The 24,452-nt window shown below is 40.3% G+C and overlaps 1 protein-coding gene and 1 pseudogene across 2 annotated transcripts in view; both read left to right on the top strand.

Annotated features, from left to right (window-relative positions):
* Positions 1-13,329, top strand: part of Lsm6 (LSM6 homolog, U6 small nuclear RNA and mRNA degradation associated) — a 14,118-nt gene extending 789 nt beyond the window's left edge. Inside the window, exons 2-5 of one of the 2 annotated variants that reach the window (XM_023705743.1) lie at positions 957-1,060; positions 7,590-7,694; positions 11,025-11,138; positions 13,152-13,329. In XM_023705743.1, coding sequence (XP_023561511.1) covers positions 7,601-7,694; positions 11,025-11,138; positions 13,152-13,186 — 243 coding nt within the window. In that variant the 5' untranslated portion in view covers positions 957-1,060; positions 7,590-7,600 and the 3' untranslated portion in view covers positions 13,187-13,329. The remainder of the gene's footprint in view (positions 1-956; positions 1,061-7,589; positions 7,695-11,024; positions 11,139-13,151) is intronic. The other variant, XM_004645438.2, reaches the window with a different exon arrangement.
* A 9,515-nt stretch (positions 13,330-22,844) lies between these two features.
* LOC101560703 lies at positions 22,845-23,349 on the top strand (annotated as a pseudogene).
* The last annotated feature ends 1,103 nt before the right edge of the window (positions 23,350-24,452 follow it).

The raw sequence follows: 24,452 nt of genomic DNA, 5'->3' as shown, positions 1-24,452 counted from the left end.
CGGTGGTGAGCCTGCCCAGGCCCAGTGGCGAGGCCGGCCGTGCCTACCGGTGGTGCGGTGCGAGGCCGCCCGACTGCGTGGCTCCAGCGCCGCGGGTTCCCCGTGTCTGAACGTGCGCGCGCGCGCTCGGCGGGTCCCCCAACCCGCCTGTTGTGTTCGTTGTGTCTTGGAATTAAGATGTTGCAGATAACGTTGAGAACGACTTAGTGTGCTCCCTCCACCCCAGCCCTCATAATTATTAATGCCTGATTGCTGTAGGGAAACTGAAAATGCTAAGGACTGGCAAGGAATGTAATAGTTACGGAATCCTTCTATCTACAGTCTTTCTGACGCAGCATGTACTAGCTTTTACTTTAGCAAAGACTGTGCCTATTAAGTTTCCCGTGTCCATTTCACAACTCTTCCTAAATATCATTTCTAATTTTGTCTTCTTTTCGTTGGCTGTCCTTTCATCGTTGTATTGGTCCCATAAATTATTTAGTCATTTGTCCACCTGTAAGACATTTAGGTTGTTTTGAGTTTTTACCTCGTTTTACCATTTAGTATACTATTTTGTTGAATCTAAATATACTTCAGATTATTTCCTTGAATTAGATTCATAGAAGTGTAGTCATTGGATTAGATTCTCTGATCTAATAAGGCCTTAAGGTCTGTAGATGATTTTTAGAGAAAGTTCTAGTAGTTTATATCATTCATATTTGATTGCCCCTGTCTCACCAGAAACTTGGTAGCGCCTAATACCTTTCTAACACATAAAACCAGTTAACCAGGGCCTCTCTTGGAATTTTCATCATCATTGTATTAGTGAGAGTCGTGTGGCAATTTTGTCTGCTTGCTCGCTTGCGTTTGTGTAGTTTTCAGAGGGGGTGCGAGGGGTGCTTTATTGAAGTGCGCACAGACTGACTAGAGCAGAAAGAGACTTGGTGGTCATCTAGCATAACTCCCTTATTTTGCAGATGAGGAGCCTGGGGCCATGAGAGGTGAAGTGATGAGTTACTCAAGTCACACAGCTAATTAAGTAGCAGAGCTGCAATTAGAACTCAGGTTTCCTGCCTCTCAAGTGAGTACCCTTACCTGCTGCGTAGGTGTTCTCGCACTGAACTGTGGCATAATAAGATATCGGAGTTTTTGAAAAGTGCATCACCGTTTAGAATTGTGCTGAGTAACAGATTTTAGTCCTCTGAGGGAACCGTAACAGTGAAAAAAGAGAGACTGACCACTTTCCTGTCAGGACTGAAAATCCCTTTGTTAGAATGGCAACCCCCATCTAGATTTTTACAGTAGTTTTCAGAATCTCTGTATGTTAGAATAAAATATTCCTAATAAGTTATATAGCTGCCCCTCAGTATCTGAGTAGGATTAGTGTCAGAACCCCCAGCAGATAGTAAAATGTACAGATGCTCAAGTTCCCTAAGCAAGTGGCTTAATATTTACATATATGTATCAACCTCTCATATAATTCAAGTCATTTCTAATACTGTGTTGTTTAAAGAATAATGACCAAAAAGTCTGTACATGTGCAGTGCAAGTACAACTGTAATGGAGCTACTGGAATTTTTTAAGAAATATTTTTGGTCCCCATTCATCTGAATCCATAAAAAGCCCGTTGATAGGGAGAGATGACTTAATTTATATCCCATGGTCTAGTTAGAACACAGTTATTACTTCTCATTTATTACACCTTGAAGATTTTTTAGAACTCCTTGTTGCTTTAGGGTTAGAGCATTTTCTTTTTTCATTTTTATTATTAGTGCTTGAAGCGACATTTCTCAACTTCATTTGATGTTTTTGGACCAGATAATCCTTAGCTGTGGAGGGCTGTCCTGTGCATTGCAGACTGTTCAACAACATCCCTGGCCTCTGTCCACTAGATAGCAGTAGCACCACCCTCCTCAGTCATGGCAGTCCAGAATGTATTCAGACATTTCTGTGTGTTCCTGAGTGTGGGGCATAAAATTACCTCTCTTTGAGATGCAAGGGCTTATTAGGATGCTCTGGGGGAATTTGATAAAACGTAAACTGTAGTGCTTCTTGCCAGAGTTGACTATAGGAACCTGCATACTAACAAATCCACATCTCTGTAGACTTGGGTGCCTCAGATTTTTGAATAAGCCAGAAGTGTTTCTATTTTCCTTTCTCCTTTTGTTATTTGGTGGTCAGTAATAGAGATGGTACAAGATTGGTAGCTGTTAAAAGAACACACATTGTCCTATACTAATGCCTGTGCCTGTAGGTAGGCAGGAGCAGAGAAGGGATAATACAAAGGATTTTCTTGGCACTGGTCTCAGATGGCTTTTCCCCCAGATTTAAACGATCTACTTAGGTATGGGTGATACCAGGTGACTAAGACATTCCTTGTCCTAGGGTGGTTTAGAGCCCATATTAGGATCCTGGTTGTCAAACAAAAATGACAGAATAGTCTGAGAAGGATGTGTCTGAGAATGGAAAGGTTGCAGTGCAGGAACTCCTTGGCCGTTGCGAGCAGGGAAAGAAATAGCCTTCCAGCATGGGAAGGAAGAATTGGATGAAGCACACGGAACTGTTCTGTTATCCAGATGCGAAGTAGCTGGCTTGCCTTTAAAGCTGTTTTCACTGTGTGATGCCCCCTTCAGACGCTGATAGACTGGTGCAGTGCTGCATTTACTTGAGTTGTAATATGATGTCTTGTAGCTTTTTGCTTTTAAAATTTTATTTTGCCCTCAACTATTAATACTCTAGAATGGGTAAATATTTACAAGTAAACATTGCCTAGAAATAAAGATTTTCATCTTAATAGGACAGCTCAAAATATCACATATACATCTCTTTCTGTTCAGCCATTAAATTTTACAAGCTAATCATAGTAGTGTGTCACTAGAAATTTTATCCACAGTCTGTGACTCTCCAGCCAGAGCTCTCGTTGTCTTCAAGGCCATGCCACAGAGATAACAGGAAGGTTGACAAATCCAACAGGGATTGTTCTGTGCAAGGAGCTTGGGCTCTGGGCGCAAGCCTTGGTTCTGCTTTCCACCACAGAGCATATCTCTTGAGAAATGCTTGTGAATCCAACATGGCCTGTCATATTTTTTAAAAGTTACCTGGATAGTTTACGGATGTTCTCATAGTAGACTACTTAGGCTTGTCAGAAAATATATGGCCTTTGACTTGATAGCCATTTATGAAAAGAGCTCATTTAAAACAAGGCTGGTAGGAGTCAGGGGAGGGACAGGAGTCATAGAGGGTGGCTCCAGCTTTAATTTGGAAGGGAGAAGTTTTACCAAGGTGACCCTGCAGAACAGAGGTCTTTTTCTTCTTATGTGTTTATGGTTCAGGAGTCTTTTCTCTTGCTCCAGAAATTATTAGAACTGATCCTTCTGCCTTAGCCAATTTAAGAGATGAAAACTTAAAATTACTTGAGCCAAGTGATGGGAAAAATTGTGGTGTCAAGTCCAATTTACTCATACAAAATGGATTTATAGGCAAGTCATTAAGTAACAGGGAGTAGCAAGGAAGCCTAATGAAGACTAATGTAAAAGGTACGGCTCTCCTGAAATGATGGATAAAATGCATTTGAGGTAACCATACTCTCCCCAAATAAGTTTAAATTTTTTTCAGAGATTTAGCAGAAATGTAGATATTCTGTGGGAAAATGGGAAACCTACAACTAGCCTTTCTTCTCCTGTGGCTTAGTCTTCTGAGGAGAAAAACATGCCTTTTCAGAAAAAAGAAAATGAAAAGAGTAAATGATGACAGGTTGTATCAGTTGCAGCCAGGTGTCAAACAAGATGATGCCAGAACTGAGGCAGCCTGTCTCTGCTCTGCCACCTGAGCCACAAAGTGAGCCTGAGCAAGTCCTTCTTAGCACCCTCCCATTCCCAAAAGATGGTATTTCCCAAGCTTGCCAGTTTGCATGAGTCGCCTGTAACTGTGCACAACCCCTAGATGAGTGTGCTTGGGGAAAGTGATGAGAGTGCAGGCTCACGTCCCTGAGCGAGTGTGGACTGCTCCCTTCTGTACCGTTCTCCTTACCGGTGCAGATTTAACTGTACGCCCAAACACCCTCAGTGTCTTTGCCAAGACTTCTGTCCTTTTAGCTAGTGAATTTCCTTTTCTTCAAACTCCACTGTGGTGTCACCTGCAAAAAGCCACCTTTGATCTTCCATGGTTGTGCTAAAGTACGTTCTCTGCACTGTTCTCTTCATACTCATAATTCTGTCCCGTCACATGCAGCCTTTATAAAACTCCATTTCTGTGGCATGTGCCTCCCCACCCCACCCCTAAATTTGTAAGGGCCCAAGGCCATGCCTTACATCTGTGTGACACTTAGTAGGTGCACCTTGAAAGTTTGATGTGTTGATTGCCTTCAGAAAGAGGTTAATGTTAATTAGAATAGAGTCTCCATGAAGATGTTATTTTGGCAGGCTTAGAAGACATGTCTGCTTTTTCAAAACGTGTAGAAATGTAATAACATCTTTAAAGTTACAGGTAGTATGGAACAGCTGAGTCTAGGGCTAGAATTTTTTTCCCTATCATTAACTTTTTTGGGGGGTGGGTGTGAGGAAGTAAACTCAAGACCTTGTGCTTGTCAGGCAGATGCTATGCCACTGAGCTGTATCCATGGCGCCAACATCATTAACTTTTTTTAAAATCTTTTTTATTTATTTAGTACAGTGTCTTCCTGCACAGCTTAGACTCATAGTGATCATCCTCCTAACTCAGCCTCCCCACTGCTGGTGTTATAGGCATGCACCACCATGCCTGGTTTGGGGGCTGGCATTGCATGCAGTACCTGGGTCCTTGTCCTTGGCAAGCAGGTGCTTAGACCACTGAGCTATTTCCCAGCCACTATCACAAACTTTTAGCTCCTTATATTTAATTTGTTTATCCTAACCTGTAAATATTCTGGGATTAGCCAAATTAGTGATAGTTAGAGTAGTTAATCCCTACAGCTATTCCTGTGAACTAGGTTTTCACATCACAATGTATTTTAGTAGTTTTTAAATTGTGAGGTAGACAGTCTTAATCTCAATTTTGTACTGAAGAAATTGGCATAGTGGGATTTGTCCTTTGACAGAAATGATCCTGAGACTTATGTCTTTATCAGGCCCTCTGGGCTTCCTGAAGTGTTCAGCCACAAAGCAGTATGTGTGCAAGATAAATAAGGTAGCTTAGAGATGAATAGTGGTTTTTTGTTTTTGTTTTTTTTTTTGTTTTGTTTTTGTTTTTGTTTTTTTGGTGGTACCAGCGATTGAACTCAGGACCCTGCGATTGGCAGGCAGGTGCTTACTCTACTGAGCTATCTATCTCCCCTGCCCCTAGAGATAAATGTTAAAATTTGTTTTTCACTAAACTCATTAAAGGTAGTGAATCTGTTACCATGTTTACTTTGTGATGTTTCTCTTTGCACTCAAAAAGCATGAATGGTGCAGTCTGAGTCTTGAATGAATAGTAGTTGGAATTTTAGTTATTGAGACTGTGGAGCTTGTCTACAGCCATACCACCCTGAACATGCCCAGTCTCGTCTGATCCCGGAAGCTAAGCAGGGCTGGGCCTGGTTAGTACTTGGATGGGAGACTATGAAATACATATCTAGCATAATGTATATTATATATAGCATATATATTGCATCTATAGATACAATTCAGTGGAAAAGCCAAATTAAAATGTACTGAGCAAAATAATAAGTTGACCATATTTTAAAAATCTTTCAAGAGGGGGTTGGGCCATGGGCTGTCCAAATGGTAGTTTCTGGTTTGTTTCTTTAAACTCAGATACAGACTTTTCCTGGTTAAAAAAAATTACTTAAGTTATGATCATTATTACTCATGCCCTTTAAACAAGAATTTAAATAATTCTTCTAGACTCTTAATTCCTAAGGTCAAAGCCTTTGTATATGATGTGGTTTTGAATTCTGTTGTATAGGATGTGCATGCACGTATGTGTTGAACAAGTAGGAAAAGAGTAACTTAGGTATTTCAGTTTATTCAGACTACTTAAGCTAAACAAACTGACTTTGAGAACATCCAACAATTCTAGACCTGAGTTCAGATCATTGGTTTGGAGTGAAATAAGCAGTGACATTGTGGAGGAATGTTTAATGAATATTTTGATTGAAAACAAGAACCCACCTTCAGTTGTTAGACTCCTTAAAATACTGTATTTGTGCTAATTTTTAAGTCTCAGTGGTACATGGCTACTGAATGTTAGTGATGTTGAATTTTTTATTTTCTTTGTCTTTTTGCAGTACTCAGAATCAAACTCGTGACCTTGCACTTGCCAGGCAGATGCCTATGCCACTGAGCTACCTCCCCCAGCCCATGATGTTGAATTGGAGACAAAAATCAATCTCTATTTTTTTTTTACTCAGATTTTAGTCAAGTAACTCTTTGTTTACCAAAATAACTTTAGAGATCTAGCTCTTGTGTAACTGAAGTTTTGAAAGGAGTGGAGCCACCTTTGTCCAGTGTGATTCATTTGAGTGTATAATGCTGTTTCTCTATTTCGGGAGCCTTTGTTCTTAAATTCTAGAACTGTATCACTTAGTGATCATACGTGCTATGGCCATGACTGCATAATTCAGTCTTTGGTAATTTGGATAATTATACTGCCAATCTCTGCGTCTTCTCAAAGGAGCAGCTAATGCTTAATTTTTTTTTTTTATTCTAATTTCCTGTAACTTTTTTTGTTGTTGCTACTTTGTTTTGAACCAATTTTGTATGCTTGTATCTGGTAACCTAAACAACTAATTTGAAGATAACATCATGCAATGCAGCAACCATTGTTGAATTATTATTACTTTGTTTAGTGAAATTTTGTATTGTTTCTGATGCTTTTATTTTTAAACTATTTTGTATTCTTTAAAAAAAAAAAATTTAATCTAGAACATGGCCAACTGTCTACTTATTATCTGTGCAACCTTGGGCAGGATATTTAACTTTCTGTGTCTGTTTGTAAAATGATGATAAATGGGTAATGAAGCTCATAGATTCATAAATGTGTAATTGTTTTCAGCAACAATAATTTAGGCATTGTTCGTAAGTTTGTCTACATTTTGTAAGTACAAGACTAATTTGAACTCGAATGTCCTGGCACTTTGTGTTTTCATTACATTTCATTACATTACAAATTGTTTATTCTTCCTGTGCCTTTATTTTTATCAGCATAATGGGGCTACTCAGACCTCCCCAGGGTTCCTGTAAAAATTAAATGTGATGGTATTTGCAGAGACTTTAATGGGAGTGCTCAACATTCAGGGAGTGTTCATTAGGCAGTGGAGATGGTAGGGTTGCGATGCACGTGCTGACTTTGTGAGACAGTAGTGACAAGTGGTGTGAGCGGCTGAATACAGGGCTCTCTGAGGAGGCTGTGCTGTGGGACTACGGGGACGAGTGAGCTAATGCGGGTGACGTGCTTAGTGTAGTGTCTGCTTCCTGCTGAACACCGACCGATGTGTAGCTGTCAGGGAGTAGTAGTGGAGTAGTAATACTTGCACCTTAAGAAGTGGCCCTTGGATGGTTGGCTTCTTATAAATATATTAAGGGCTCAAGGGTTTTGTTGACTAATTAGCTTTTGTCTTTATATTTATTGCTCTCTTTCATATTTCTGATCAGGATTTGTTGCAATGAGTCTGCGGAAGCAAACCCCTAGTGACTTCTTAAAGCAAATCATTGGAAGGCCAGTTGTGGTCAAATTAAATTCGGGAGTGGATTACCGAGGTAATATTTTCAAGTTTTATCCTCTCTGTTGTAACTAAGTAAATATAACTTAGTGATTTTCTTTAACCTTGTGATGGTATCCAATAGACCAAAAGAGCATTGATCATTATTTCCATATCCATAAGATGATTCCTTTTAGGGAAAAAAAATGCTTATAGCACTTTATCCTTCTGATTTCCACTATTATTTGTGTGAATTCTGTCCTGTCTCTGTTTGAGATTATATATTCCTAAACTCCCCGATAATAGCCAGGAATTCCTAGTCATTTCAGTATTAATAACTGATCCCCGAGGGAAACCTTGGCTGGCAGTATTTATTTGTACAGATGTGTTCAAGATTATCAAGCAGCTATTTAAATAGTATTGTATACAGTATGAACTTACAACTCATGTAATGTAGGGTATCCAAAGTGGTTTTTTGTTTTTGTTTTTTTAGCAGAACAGGGGATTGAACTCAGGCCCTTGCGCTTGCCAGGGAAGCACTTATTCCACTGAGCCATCTCCCTGGCCCCACCAAAGTGTTCTTGTAGAAAATATTGTTTAAGAGGCTCTGAATTAACTGTGCGGAAGGAATGACATCAAATTTCATTTTTAAGAGTTAATTAAATCCTTAATCTTTACAAATTAAAATTCTTTAATCACTTGGAATACTTCACAGGTATAATCAACATTTTGTGGTCTCATTGTTTTCCACACATACAGACTTAATTTTACTGAGAACTTAAAATGTATCCAGTGTGTGTTAGTCACTATAAATTTATATTTCATCTTTGAATAAATGCTTTGGGATCTGAGCTAAGATTCAGTCTCAACCTTGTCTCAAACAAACCTTGTAAGAAATCTCTGTGCTTTACTGTTTTAGTTTTTTTGACATTAAGATCACCCATTTAATTTGGTTTTTATGTTAGAACAAATGGATTTGTACTGAATACTGAGATAGTCTTGTATGTTGCTTCTTACCTGTGAACTTTTTTTTTTTTTTGGCGGAACCGGGGATTGAACTCAGGCCTCTGTGCTTGCCAGGCAAGAGCTTATTCTACTGAGCCATCTCCCCGGTCCCTACTGTGAACTATTGATGAGCCCTAGGGAGGTGCAGATTTAAGTATATTTGGCAGTGGTGGCATTGTGTTTAATGTCTTCTCAGTACCTATTTTTATGAAGAGATCAGCTATGTTAACCCTTTTTTGTCTGAATTCTTTAGGAAAAAATATTTTCCCTTATAAAAGGAATACATGTTTTAGTTTTTATTTTTAGAAATTTAAGAGCAAATAGTAGAAAAATAATAGAAAAAGCAAAATCTCTGAATTCTACCATCTACAGATAATCTTAGCAATTTCATTTCTCTCTATACGTTTAATTTTCTATACATGGAATCAGTGACACATGCAGTCTGGTTTGTGTTTTATTACACTCAATACATTTAGCTCTGTGACAACATAAGTATCATTGGCTACATAATAATTGCTAATGTGGCTGTATTATAGTTTTATTTTCAGTCAGTCTCCTATTAATGGTTAGGTGTTTATCTTTTTTGTTATTATGAATAACCCTCATTTTTTGTCATAGATCTTGAATAGTTGCTCAACTGTATCTTTAGAATAAAACTCCAGGACTAGGATTTCTGTGTTTGCTAAGTGGCCTTCTCTCAGGTTTTGGATTTATGGACTTAATTGTTTCTTTTAGCCAGTGCTTATGTTGGCTTTTGCGTATCATTTCCAATCTAAGTGGCAAAAAGTGATAGCGCTTTATTTATATTTTCTTTGTTCACAAATGAGGCTGAACAGGCTTTCACGTAAAAACCATAATTTTTCTTTTGTGTTCATAGTTTGTATACTGTATGAACAAAATGTTTTACATTGTCTGGAGAGCTTTACTAAATAAAAGAAAGGACTTCTTTTGAGGTTAAAGAAACTAATAGCTCTGTAGCAGTTTCTCTGTGACCTTGAAGAGAAGGCTTCCTCTGTTTTTTATAGTAGTTTTTCTCTAAAAGGAATTCTAACCAAGTTCCTGGGGAGGTGTCTTCCCCCCCCCCTTGGCGTAAGAATTTTTTCATTAAAAGTGAATGTTATATTTTGATATAATCCTCCTGATTATTCTATTTTCATACATATTTGTATGTTATGTTTTATATTTTCTTGCTAATTTATGGTTGTAGAGATAGCACAGCACGAAGCACACTGTAAAGTTGTATCTTAAGCTTTTTTTCTTTATAGTTCATGTTCCATTCTGGTTCATTGGGAGTTTACTGCTTCTGACAGGATTTTGTTAGGTTAATGTCCTGTACTCTCCTTACACAAACACAATTCTGAAAAGAAACTTTTTCTGCATAGAGGATAATGAAGGCAGAGGCAGAGAGTGAGGAGCATATTAATGAAGTTAAGCCTATAAATGAAACTATTGACTCAATCAGTTAATCAAATTGAATCTGATTGTATTCTTTGCTTCTTTCCCCTCCCTCTCCCCCTCTAAAATGATGCTTAACTGAGTGTTAGCAACTTGCACATTTTCATCCTGAGGGAGGGAATCAGGTGGTTAAATTTTGCAACATTTGTACCATCTTCTGAGGGGATAATGCTAATGTACAATTAGCATTATCCCCTCAGAAGTGCTTCCTTTAGAGCGCCCCAGAATGCTTGTCACTGCTGTTCTCCATGAGTTCTGATTTGGAGATACTCTGCTGTCACAGAACAGAGCGGGGTGCATTGCAGGGCAGTATGTTGCCCTGCATTCTCAAGCTGCTCCTCACTGGGTCACAGCTTTGAGATGGTCTTTCAGGAGCACCTGCTGTCTCCTCCTCTATTATTTTAACAGATTGTGGAGACTTCCTCTTAACCCTAGAGTACATTCATCTGCTGCAGTAGATGTTGTGAAAGAGTGAAATAAATCTGCCAGACCCATATTTCACTTAGTGGCTAAAGTAAGAAATGCTGCTAGAACCAGGATCGTTTGTCCATGCATAATTGCCCACCCCTGTCTTCAGCTCCAAGAGAATGGCATTTCATGTGGAAGATTCTCATTCTGTTACTTTTGTGAAGACGGTAGAAGTTTCTGTGGTGCTCATACATACCAAGAAGGAAGTGACAGTTTGTCGCCTGTCCTCTTGTAGTGGGTGCATGACTGCCTTCACAGTATGCATTTGCTAGCCTGCCTTCAGACTGGCACAGACGAACGACCCATTTTGTGTTTAAGTCTATTGGGTTTTATTTACAGTGTGAATTTTTATGTTTGGCATCTAAGAGTGAATGAATAAAGGGATTGTCAGTTCTAAGATACACCCTGTAATTTCCAGCTCCCATTTACTTTGTATATTATTTCAACTATTTGTCTCCAGGGGTCCTGGCTTGCCTGGATGGCTATATGAATATAGCCCTGGATCAGACGGAGGAGTATGTTAATGGACAGCTGAAGAATAAGTATGGGGATGCATTTATCCGAGGAAACAATGGTAATATTTCTTTTTTATTTTTATTTTTTGGCAGAACCGGGGATTGAACTCAGGCCCTTGCACTTGCCAGGGAAGCGCTTATTCCACTGAGCCATCTCTCTGGCCCCATTATTTCTTCACTCTCTAATTGTACAGTATTCAAAAAAAGCCTTTTTGTGTGCAGTGAGGAACCCTAGTTTTCTAGATAACTTAAAACTTCAGTTTTAGTCTTTATTTTGTTTTATAAGTACTTATATCTCACAACTTCAGTGTCATTGTTCTTTTTTAGATGGAAAATGGAATTTTCCATGGAATTAGAAATACTCTTTCCCTCTTTAATGATGAAGAATAGAAGAGCTTTGGTATGCAGACCTAGAACTCTGTTCTTTTAAATTCATTTATTTTATCCCCTCAGTATACATTCTCTTCCATTGGGCCTAGAAAATGAGGAGTAAGGAGGGACATTACTTCCTTGCTGTCTTTAATTGACATGATTTGGTACCTAACTTTCACTGTTTATCCTTTTTCTATTAAATGTTTAGATGCTGTTTGTGGAAACTTGTATCTTTTAGTTAGGCAAAAATGATGAAATAGGTGCAGTTTGAAGTTATGCAGCCTGGGCTGGGGAGATGGCTCAGTAGAGTAAGTGTTTCCTGGGCAAGCACAAGGTCCTGAGTTCAATCCCAGGTTCTGCAAAAAAAAAAAAAAAAATGGAGTTATGCAGCCTTTTGACAGTTGACACATTGGTGTGATCACTGTGATTATTTTTAAGTCACCTCATTCAAAACACAAATTGTCAGTAAATTCATATTTAAATTTTTAGCAGGAACGAATAAATATCAAAATTACAGGAATCATCTGTTGATCCCTGCACCCCCATGGAGCTCTGGAATTCTTACGTTCAGATATTTTACTGATTTTAGCTCTGAGTAAGGAAATCTTCAGACCTTTAACAGTTGGATCTTTTTGATATAAACTAAGTATCAGTACCATACTTCTTCACATCATATCTTTATAAAAATCTTTTGCTTGTTTTTAAGTCCATCTCTATGGATAAGGTTTATTCCTCTATTTTTATGTTATTATTTGACTTCCTCCTTTTCCTGAGAAATGTTCCCATCTCACTTTATCACAAGACAGTGACAGTGCCTGTCCATTACAGGTGACAGGGTCTCCCTTTCATATGCACAGTATACAGACATGAGAATCTGAGCATGCCTGGGGACAGGAGAGGAATTTCATCTTACTTCACATACCACTTGTCCTACTGAGTTCCGTTTGGTGGTTTAGGACTAATTAAAGCTTTGGGTAACAACAAAGTTTGAGACTCTTGTCAGAAAACTCAGAATAGGGACTTTGGTATCTCTTGAAAAAGTGTTCCTCAATTTTTGTTTATCATGTTAAAATTTTAAAGGTAAACAGCAAGTTCAGAGTTTATATCGGGGACATGGATAAAAGCATGCTATTTATTCTTAATGATATATCTAAGTATAAAGTATTCTTAGCTTTCAGGAACTTTTGCTTTTATTTTATTCTATTTGAATTCCTGGACATAATTTGTAAAGGCAATGAGATGTTTAGATAAGTTCAGACATAGTAATATGACATCAAAGCCAGGTCCAGATTAATAAAACTAATCATTTAATTATTTATTTACATATTTATTTGGTACAGGATCTCACTCTGCAGCTCGGACTCATAGTGATCCTCCTGTCTGTCTCCCCAGTGTTGGGATTATAGGCCTGTGCCACCACACCCAGCTTCAGTGGCCAGCTTAGTGAACCTGGGGTTCTGGGGCCGACACAGCATGCAGTACTGGGGAACAAACCCAGGTCCCTATGCTTGCCAGGCAGGCGCTTAGACTACCACGCTCTCTCCCCAGCCCTAATAAAATAGTGGCCCCAGAATTGTATAGTATGAGAATTCCTTTTAAATTTGTAGAGCTGCCAGGACGAAATCTGTTTGCTTTTACAACTTGCAGCTGTGATTCTTAAGAGCAGTTGTTAAAAAATCTGTTTGTTTTTTTCTTTTCAGTATTGTACATAAGTACACAGAAGAGAAGGATGTGAAGACACCGAGGAAGCAATTCTTTTCATAGTTGGAATATATTTTTTATGAAATGTTTTCTATTTTTTGGTTCTTTTGTGATGTAAGTTGTCCTACCTTCATAATAGTTGGTGGTTTGGTTTTTTTTACTGACTTTTGAGTGAGGTGATTGTTTAGAATTATGGATTGAATTATAAAGAGCTTTTCACATTTACGTTTCAGTAGTCATTTTCTTTTACTTCTGTGTCAGTTTACAAAATGCTAAAAGAATAAAAAATACAAATAAAAAAGCCCAAATCCATTGCTCCTACTAGGTTGTTTAACTTAAACTTCAGGCAGTGTCATTTTATTGGATCTACTTTACCTATCAGCTGACTAAAATGGTATGTACTTCAACATACAACTAAAACATTCTAGAGGTGTTCCCCTCTACCCCTAACACATCCCCCATCCAGAAACCACACAGAAAGTTGGGTAACGAGCCGGGGAGATGGCTCAGTAGAATAAGCGCTTCCCTGGCAAGTGCAAGGATCTGAGTTCAATCCCTGCTTCCGCCAAAAAAAAAAAAAAAAAAAAAGAGAGAGAGAAAGTTGGGTAAAATGTTCTTTGAAGGCGTCCAGTTTCAGTCTGAAACTATAAAAATGGGCCACCAGGCTGGAAGGTCAGCTGCTGATTCAGTCGCCAGTGGCACTTCCATGAAAGGAATTGGTTTGAGTTTGAGTTTACCATGTCTGTTAGGTGAAAGCTTGCTTCCGAGCAGTCACCCTGTAACTTCTTTTGTGAAGTAAGACTAAATTGTCTTGCTCTCTTAGGAGTATTGGCACCAGCATTAATCAGTGCACACAGGAGAAGGGGAGCCACCCTTGGGCATCTCTAGTAGTCATTTCTGTTGAAGGAAGACTTGGTCTGTTCCCTCATTTAGGTTTCTGAGCTGTACCTGGGAAAGAGTTTCTCCTAACCCTTGCCTCGCAAGTGACTCTGAGGAAGCCTTTCTCTAAAATCACCTATATTCAAACATGACTGCAGACTGTCCTGTTGGCGTGAGGTAGCGCGTCCACATTACATGACTCAGGCTTTGCACAATTTATTAATGAGCTTTTCACCACCCCACTTTATTCTGCAAACAGTTTTAAGCTGTTTAGGAGCAGTAAGTATACCCGGGTGCTGCGGCTGAAGGGACACCAGACGGTGCGAACGTGGTGCTGGCTTGCTCTTCCCTCCCCAGTATAGCAGAATCCCCGATGGAGGAGGCGGCGGTAGGGTTTCAGGTAATTGCCTGATGGAAGGATGTGGGAGCAGGAGGAGGCCAAGGCATGTTGCTGGCTCTGGAGCGGTGTATTGGCATTTGTCTTGTTTTATTTTAAAGATCAGAGAGTAATTGGAAAAATTATTTTTTAATTAATAACTTGGGAGGTGAATGGAAACATTTCACAAGACTTCATGTGTGCACACTGCAAATGAAACACTTTGTGCTATGCTTCAATAATTTATCACTTCTCGACAAGGGCTTGAAAAGGGTCCGGTCTGTAAGTACAAATCACCAATTTGCTCTTTTATAAATGACTTCTTTTGAGGAGAAAATGGAGGTCCCCCCGAGTGGGGCGCACATGCTCCCACTGTGTGGTAGCGTCTGTGTGGCTGCCAGGTTACTGCATCCCTTCGTTCACTCACGGCAGCCCTTGTCCCCCGCCGCTCTGAGCATCCTGTTTTCTGCTAACTTCTTCCCTGACCTGCCTGACAGCATATAAGTCTTTATTTTCCCCTTGCCATCTCTTCAGCTTAATAGCACTACAGTAGAGCAGTGTTTTCATCCATGGAACTACTTTTAATCAAGATTGACTTTGGGAAACGCTACCATTTTTATGGTAATAAAGGACTGTATTATGCACTTGGACCAGCGCAAGTTGTCCCCTGTGTGTACCTTCACGTCGTGGAACCATGAAACAAAGTGTAAATGCTAAAATTACTTTTTTCTTAACTGTAGTCTCCTAGAGGTCAGTAAATGATTTCCAATTGCATTGTAGCGAAGACATTTGTTCTAGGTTGAAGAATTTTTCACTTGAGCAAATACATTCTCGCTGACGCTGCCCCCAAGCCCTGACTGCCTCGCTCTTTCTCCTGGGCTGTGACAAAACAGAATGTTTAGTGGGAAGCAAAATTGTGCTTGATTTGTAGACTATCTGACTTCACATTCTGTTTTGGTCTTTGAGCTATTCCTTGGCTAATCTTCCAACAAGTTGAATTGATTCTTGCTTCAAAACTGTTTATCCCAAAACAGAGCTGTTGACAAGTACAAATACAGATGGTAGACATGTGGTCTGATTTTTATGTTCTCAGCATTCAGAGAGGGAATGTTACTGAGAAATGGTTTACATCTTGAGTCTCTTGTTCAAGGCAATATGTAATGCATGTTGGGAGTTCCTAATTATGTGGCAAGTAGTACCAAATGCTTAAGGGATTTCTTGAGCATCGACTTGGTGTGTAAAGCTTATTACTCTAGAGGCTGTAATTAGTTCATAAGAATAGAAACTTAGCAAGACCCTGACTCTAAGAAATAGAAAATAGAAAAGTCTGGGGATATAGCTCAGTGTGAAGGTCCTGGGTTCAATCTCTGTACCAGATGCGTACACACACACAAAGAAACAATCAATGGGAAAAGTGGATAATCACACGAAGCGTACCCACTGTGCCGTTCATGGAGGAAGATCTGTTCCCTCAGTGCACAGATACCATGTTTGTGTGGGCCTCTGTCCCCAGAGCAAATCATCTAGAAATGGAGCTCATGTTTCTATTCAGGAGGCAGCTCCTAGCCCCTTCTGTGACCTTGGCTGTTCTCCACAACCTAACTGCATTAACCCTTGCTTCTTATTTCCCTCCTGAAATAGAAATCACTTTGAGAGCAAAGCAAACCACAGGTCTCTGCCTGCTGTTGTTTTAGGAGGCTCTGCTCAGCAACAGGGCTCAGAGCAGCAGGACTCTGCCTGGTGTAAGGTTGCCCCAGTCACTGTGCAGCCAGACACCTCCAAGTGGCAGGATTGGCCTTAACTTCACTGGGATCTACGCGTCCAGCAATGACTGGTTCTGGTAGCCACTGCCTGTTGGTGCCCCAGTGCATGGCAGTGTAACCCTAAGTGTCCACCATTGCCTATTAGATCTCAGGTGCCTGAAGAAGCAGGGGCAAGATCCTGGAGTAGACAGTGGTAAATGCTATATAGGATGAAACAGTGGAGGTAGCCCCAGTGACCCCTGCTCCGATCCTGTCTGCCTACTTCCTTTAGAAGGTGGAGGAAGTGCCAGGGAGTAGGGCTTTGAGAAAGGGGTGGCGGAACAATGGAGAAGAATCAATTGGATATTTATGGGAGACAATTGTGCCATACCTTTTTTTTGGCCCCAAATGGTGATATTTCTGTTTAGAATCAGGACACATCAGGGGAGTTTGAGAATCTCAACTGTATGCTAACGTTCCAGAGAAACTTTACTGGATAATTTTGAAATCCAATTTCCATTTATTTTCTGTTTCTTCGCAGGCTAATGTGGTTCAGTATTGTATACCGCAACCCCTTACCGGGGATTGAACTCAGGACCCTGCACTTGCCAGGCAGGTGCTTATTCTACTGAGCAATCTTCCCAGCTCCTCTGTATGCTTTTTTTTTTTTTCCTCTACCTCACAGAGTTGGAAGGCTGATACATCTGCAGTGTTGAAGGATTTTCTTAGTAATTTGACAGTTATAGCAGATAGAAAGATGGACTCATTCTAGAATGTAGTCACATCATAAAACACTGGAATAAACTAGTTGTATTTGTAAAGGCTACTTTACAAAAGTGTTCATGTCTGAACTCTTAATTACAAGCCTTATACTGGAATGGATGTTGGGTTTGACAAAATATACCTATACTGGATTAAGAGACCAATTTAGAAAGTTTACATAAATAATTCTAGATGAAATATTTTTATCATCATATGTATATAATATTCCAGGTCACTGTTCAGCATTTCTAACAAATAGAAGCCTTATTAAACTTGCAACAAAGAAAAGATTAATGATTTATAATATGTACAATGGGTAGGTGATACTAGGACATCGAATATTCTCTTCACCAAGTGGTATATCACAAGCAGTCTCCACATATGATTTTCACTTGTACACCTTGTCCACAGTGGTCACCTGAGGCCCAGGATTGGGGCAGTTCCTGATGTTCCTACCGCTTTGGCATGGGACTTACGCCTTGCTGCCATAGGAGAGGGCATGAGAGATCACCTCCTGGCCCTTGCCTGCTTTAGCTTATAATGGTGCCAGTCACTTCCATTTTTTTCACCAAAGCAAGTTATGTGGGCAGGGTTTAGTTTGAATTTTGAGGAAAGTATAATAATCCTTTCATGGACTCATAAATATCTGTTAACACTGGTAATACAAATGTATACATACTAGTCATGCATCTCCAGAGGAACAGTGATGGGATGTGTATAGACAAGGGTGGAGATATATATATAGATATATATATATATTTTTTCTTATAGGATACTTTAACTCCCAATGCACATTCATTCACTCAATGACAGACTAAAAGGTACATTCTTTTATGATAAGCCAGAACATCTATTATCCCAATAATACAAAAAGATACAAAATTAGTATTAAGGAGCTTTCTTAATTAAAATTACAGAAATATATATATCCTTTTATTTCCACTCCACCCTTTGGCTGAATTTTGTTAATATAATATCTGCCCTTCTTAATTCTTCTCTTGCGAAAAGCATCACTCCCTAGTCACTCACACCGTGTGCTCCTCCTCGACCCCTCCCCACCTGTACTCATGAACTATTAACAAGATTTTTTTGTATTTCTCTGGAATCTCTTCTTCGTTAGAGCTCTCTTTTGCAATTTCATTTCTTCATAAGTGTGGCATGTGAGATTTTAACTATTCCATTCCAGTTTTTTCTTCAGTCAGTGGTAACAGCTCCACATCTGTTTGCTTTTGTAGTTCTTGTATCATGGTCAGTCTTAATTCAAAGTAGTATAAATGTGACTTTTAGTCTCTTTCTGTTCAAGAGCAACAGGATTAAACCATGCATATGAAGTTTAGTATGAAGACTTTATTGCTGACAATTCCTTTAAGAGTGTTACTGGACTTTTCTCTCCTGAATCGTGATGAATAGACTTGATTTCATATTCCAGCCTGTACTGAATATAATCCAGATCAGAGTCAGCTTTTTGGAACATCAGTTCCAGCTTATAGACCTCCACCTCCATGTTGAATAGTTGACGTTCCTCAGACCCTGGCAGTGCTTAAGCTGCCACAAGGGTATATCTTAAGGAACTGACTCTCCTAACTGGAAACTTGGCATTTAAACATCCACAGAGTGGGCCTGCTAGCTGCAAGAGGTGAATGTAAGCTACCTACTAGAATTCCCTCTTCTACCAAGGAGGTCCATGTTTTCCTGTTAAGGCCTTCAACTTTGAGTGAGGCCCACCCAAAGATGGAGGGTAATCTACTTGACTCCAAGTGTACTTACTGAAATGTCACCTCATTTAGAATACATTCTCAGGGGCCGGGGAGATAGCTCAGTAGATTAAGCTCTTGCCTTGCAAGCGCAAGTGCCTGAGTTCAATCCCTGGTTCTGCCAAAAATAAATAAATAAATAAATAAATAAATAAATAAATAAATAAATAAAATACACTCTTAGCAACACATGGGATAATGTTCAATTAAATATCTGGGTACTGTGACCCACCTAAGTTGATGCACAACATCAGCCATCCTGGTGCTCTTTATCCTCCATCAAGCATAGAAACATCAGATCTCAAAAACATTTTTATTGTGTTGGAAAATGAATCCTTGCTCTGTTAAGATTGTTCCTGATGTCTTAATCACTTCATTGCCCCTTAAGAAAAATAATGACTGATTTTTTCATTGTTTCACAAGGGAGTCTGGATAGATGGTTTTGGTTTGCTTTTGTTGTTAAATTCCCAGTGTATTTCTATATTGAAAGAAAAGTGCAGAAAGCAGTCTTCTGTAGACCAGATAAATATTATCTCAAGCCAAACAGATACGTGTTCCACCCACATAACTGAGATGCTCAGAGGCTTTGACACATGTCAGAACCACACTCTGTGCAAAACCTAGTTCAGAGGTAGGGCATTAATTTATACGCAGAGCACCCCTTTGATAGATTGGGATTATGTGACTTATTTTTTTATGTATCCTATCACTTAGAAGATCTGTATCCAAGAGAATCAGGAGGGCCTGTCCTGCTCAAGGATGCACTGTCACTGGGACCTGACCTTCCTGTCTGCTTCTCTCTTCCTCTAATCCTGTTCCCTTGGGCCCAGCCTGCGCCATGCCCTTTCCTCTGGCACCAGTGCAGATGCAGAGATTGTGAGCTATTTCCCCACATCGGAGTGCGGCAGAGGAGCCATTTGGGATCAATCCCCCACTGCCCTGATTTCATTAACCAACTAAGCGAATCTGCACACCCTCCCCTCCTGCATGGAACAAGGTCCTCTTTTTCCGGATGAGGAAACCTGAGGCAGAGAGGTTAAGTGGCTTGGCCTGTGTCAGCTGGGAAGTTGCTGCAACTAGAATAACCGCTCTCTGCTATTTGGTCAAGTGCTTAAGTGCTAGGCTCCTTTAACTCCTTCTAGCGTGCATTTAATCAATAAATCAATTTTCTCTCCTGTTCATCCTCCCAGTAGTGGAAAGAAGAAGGTCCCAAGATGTGCACACAGACTGCTGTCCTCCACATTCAAAGATGATGTTGCTGACAGTGATTTGTTACTGCTCTGCTCAGGTGTGACAGGGAAGATCAATAGGCAGCCAACACCACAGACACCTTGGTCCTCCTTCACACACTGGGCAAAGGCTGAGAAATGCCCCCTCGCTGTGCCCGCAAGCACTGTTTGCAGAGACCAGCATTTTCTGGGACAGCTGTCTTAGAATTTTCTTTCCCCCAGAGCCTCCCTAGTCCTAATTACTACTCAACAGGCTGTTCCTCAGAAGCCCTCAGCTGGGGCCTCAGCAGCTATGTAGTACGCTGCAGAGAAATGGGGATGGAGCTGGTTGTGTGTCAGACTGAATGGCCTTTCCCTTCCGGGCTCTCCTCTGACTCAGTCTGTGGACTCTCATTACAAGCTTGCTTACTTGGATATTTAATAACCACTGAAGTAATTGGGTGTCTCTTCTCCAATGTGCTTTATGCTTTGGATTTTAAATGCTCCCTAAAGGCCTGTCTTAAAGGTTTGGTTGCCAGGCAGTGGTGCTGTGGAGGGATCCTGGGAACTTCACGGGGTGGGGCCTAATGGGAGGAAGTTAGGTGTTGGGGGAGGGGTGTCCTCCAAGGGAATACTGAGATCCCAGCCTGTTCCTTTTTATTTCCTTAGCTGCCTGACTTCCAGGAGGTAACGCTCCCCCCATGCTTTCTTCCAGGATGACTTACAGGCCCAGTAACAAGACAGTCAGGTGACTGGACTAAACTTTGAATTCATGAGTGAAATAAAACCTTCCTCCTCCAGGTTGATTTTCTCAGACACTGTGCCATAGCAGGGCATTGGGAAGCTGACACGGTATGTCACTTAGCCCCTCCTCCGTACCCCTCATTCTCTCTACTTAGGGCTTTCCTTGGGCTCTGCTCCTACAGCCCACACGGCACAAACAGTGCGCACAGCACTGAGCACACACGGGGCTTGCCTCAAATTTCTGTCCAATCATCTAAAATCCCTTTAGGGTTGTATTGTGTTTTATATTGAAAATGTTTTATTTCTTAAGTTGCAGTTTCTCTTATCATTTATCAGTCTATTATAAAACTTCAGAAAAAGACATTAAAAAAAATAATAACCTTTCACTAAAAGTGATCATTTCAAGAACTATGAGGGAAAAGTCTTGCCAATGTCAAGAGACATAGAAAACCTTGGTAAAATGTCATCTTGTGATTGAATTTCAGAAAAAAAAAGAAAGAAAGAAACATCTATTTAAAAAAATTTAAATAAAGAATGGGTGAGGGCTGGGGAGATGGCTTAGTGGAATAAGCACTTCCTTGGCAAGCGCAAGAGTCTGAGTTCAATTTCTGGTTCCACCAAAAGAACATAAAAAATAGATAAACAATGGGTGAAAGATTGAGAATGGAGAATATTTTCATGATTAGAACTTTGTTTTCCTAAATGAAGCAATTTTGCCTGCTTAGGAAATTAAATTATTATCCTTTCTATTAAAAAAGAATGGAGATTTTAAATGATTATTCTTGTTACTATCATTGATTTCCCCTTAAGTGAAACACAAAATTAACATTCTCCCCTCTTTTGTTTTGTGAGTCAGGTCAGGTTTTAGACTCTAAGGTTCCCATTTCTTGCTCCCATCGCTCCTAGATTGTCCAGGCATTCCTCTGAGTTGCCTTTATTTTGAATTTTATATCAACTTCCTTCTTATTTTATCAGGCTGAGCCCTCCCCCAAGCTTTCTGGGGGTGGCAGGAGGGGCGTGTCCCAGAGCTCCTTGTCTCAGTGGAGGCCCTTCACACTGCACAGTCGCTGACCTGGTGGACAGCTGGTGGGTGCCTCAGGCACTTCAGAAATTTGACAAAACTGGAGGAAAGCGCTTCCTGTCCTGTGGGAATATGGGAGACACCCGCTATAGTTCACATTTAAAGCGGCCTGGATCACTTTCAGTGCCACCGTGCAATGGAATTCCCTGAAGCCAGAGCTAGGTTCTGTTTGACTTTTTGTTTCCATCGTCTGAAAGTTCCTGGCACATTTGGTGTCATTTCCTGTTTTCCTGCTGACAAAGAAACACCCTCCTGATGCCCCTAAAAACTTCCCTAGGTCTTTGGCAAGCAGTTTTGCAGCCATACAGAACTGCTGTCCTCTTCAGTATCAGACCCACAACCGCTATTGGAAAGTTGGAAAACACTGGAAATGAGCAAGTTACGATGCCAATGTGACTTAACTTTTAATGTCTGCTGAATTCGTTCAGCTGCCTGCGGATCATCTCACACATATTCTTGCCTGGCTTGTAGGTTCATTGCTCAGAAATCAGAAGAAAGACCAAGAACAGCAGATATTGGATTCACAGGAGCCGGATTGACCAAGAAAAGGAATGATGGGAATTGGGAGAGAAATAATGTTGTCACCTGGGCATGTTGATCAGGAAACCAGTGTGTGAAGTGTGGTCAGACACATATCCCAACCTTTATGGAAGCAGCTATCAGAAAGTTCAGAGAAAGCATCATCTGGTGGCAGAAATCTACAAAATGTGGGAAATTTTATGAAGCTTCATCTTGTACACAACCTACAAAGAGAGAAAGAAGACAGTGGGCTTTAGAAAGTTCCAGATAGAGCCAGCCAAATAGCTTAGCTAATTAAAGCGCCTGCAGTGCCGGCTAGGAAATCTGGAATTGTCCACGTTGTCTTTGTACAGGTCTCACTTATAGGAAGAGTTTTGCCTCTCCAAGTGAATCTAAATGTGTTTTGCTGTAGCTTCCACACAGTGGTTGAGCACCAGTCCTGACACATACTGGATGAATGATCTCCCTCAAATCCTTCTGCGGCTTTTGTGTAAAACGCCTATCCATAAAAATGAAGATATTATCAGAGCAAAATGATGGTTCTTCCCAAACCTATTATGATGGTAAAGTCAATTTTTTTTTTAAAAAGAAGCAATCTAAAATTTCTGGCTCTTCCAGTTCTCCCCCATGGTGCAGGATCAAGATGAGAGGGAGAATCCAATGCGGGAAGTTCGAATTTGCAAATTCTGCCTCAACATTTGCATTGGGGAGAGTGGAGACAGATTGACGTAGGCAGCCAGGGTTTTGGAGCAGCTCACAGGCCAGACTCCTGTGTTTTCTAAAGGAGAAACGAGAAGATGGCTGTCCACTGCACAATCGGAGGGGTAAAGGCAGAAGAAATCCTGGAGAAAGGCCTAAAGGTGCGAGAGTATGAATTAAGGAAAAATAACTTCTCTGGTACTGAAAACTTTGCTTTTGGAATCCAGGAACATAGCGATCTGGGCATCAAATATGACGCAAGCATTGGTTTCTACAGCCTGGACTTCTATATGGAGCTGGGTAGGCCAGGTTTCAGCATCGCAGACAAGAAGCACAGGACAGGCTCACTGGGGCCAAACACAGAATCAGCCAAGAGGACGCCATGCACTAGTTCCAGCAGAAGCATCATGGGATCATCCTTCCTGGCAAATAAATTTCCGTTTCTGTTCAGAAGGCCAATAAAATGTTTTCAGTGAAAAAATAAATAAAAAATAAAAGAATAAAATAAAAATTCTGAAGATTTTACAGATGCTTTGCTTTCCTTCTTCTTCAGTACTGAAGTAAAACCCAGGGGTACTCTACCACTGAGCTACATTCCCATTTTTAATTTTTTTATTTTATTTTGAGACATGGGCTAAAATTTGGAAATCCTCCAGCTGAGTATCTGGGGTTACAATTGTGGGTCATTATGCTCAACTGGAAATGTGTTCTGTATAACTCTTAGGTTGACCTTGACAAGCCTAATCTTTTATTCCTAACCCTTTAGCTCTTTGAAGAATCCATCATGGAGCTGTCTTCCCTCAAAATGGTGAATAATCCAGCTATCCAACTATTTTTTCCAAAAGGCACAGTTCAGGGCCCATAAACCACCATGCCCCTCTCTTTTTGTGGTACTCTAATTTGTGTGTTACTCTATGTAAGCATGCAAGATGAAAATGGTTTGAAAATGATGGAGAGAGCTGTTAGTGGAGACAATGGCCGATACTTTGCTTTTTCACAAGTTGTTTTTAAGGGTAGCCTTTACTCTGTCTTCCATAGAAATAAACTTAGCTGCTCAGGATCTAATTTAAAGGTCAATTAATCTCAGAATAGAGTGGGACAAATACATCCCTTATTCAGGAAACAAACTTTTATTAGAAAACTTGATGTTGCTGGTGGGTTTTGTTTGTTTAGTGCTGGGCTGTCAACTTAAAACACTAAAGGTGGGTTTTGTTTTCTAAGCGCCTGCTGGTGCCACAGTCTATTCAGATTGTGTGCCGTTTTCCCCCTGACCTAAGGAAAGCACTTAACATTTGTCCTTGTTTAATTTCATCTTGTTAGACTCGCCTCATTGCTCCGACCTGTCAGGATCATTTTTCATCATTATTCTGTCTGCCTTTTCCACCCAGTGGCTCGTCACCCACTGGCCAGAGCTGTGTGCCTGACACTCCTCTCCATCCAGGGCATGAGCAAGAACCCAGAGAACCAGCCAGGTGGCATGATGACGCTAAGAACTTTTGTCCTCTAGGAGAGGTCCTCCAGTCAGCTTAGGATCAA

Source organism: Octodon degus, unplaced genomic scaffold (genome assembly GCF_000260255.1).
Source record: "Octodon degus isolate 3935 unplaced genomic scaffold, OctDeg1.0 scaffold00227, whole genome shotgun sequence".
NCBI classification, from domain to species: domain Eukaryota; kingdom Metazoa; phylum Chordata; class Mammalia; order Rodentia; family Octodontidae; genus Octodon; species Octodon degus.
The sequence above is the reverse complement of the archived record's forward strand: the minus strand, read 5'-3'. Positions and strand labels throughout refer to the sequence as shown.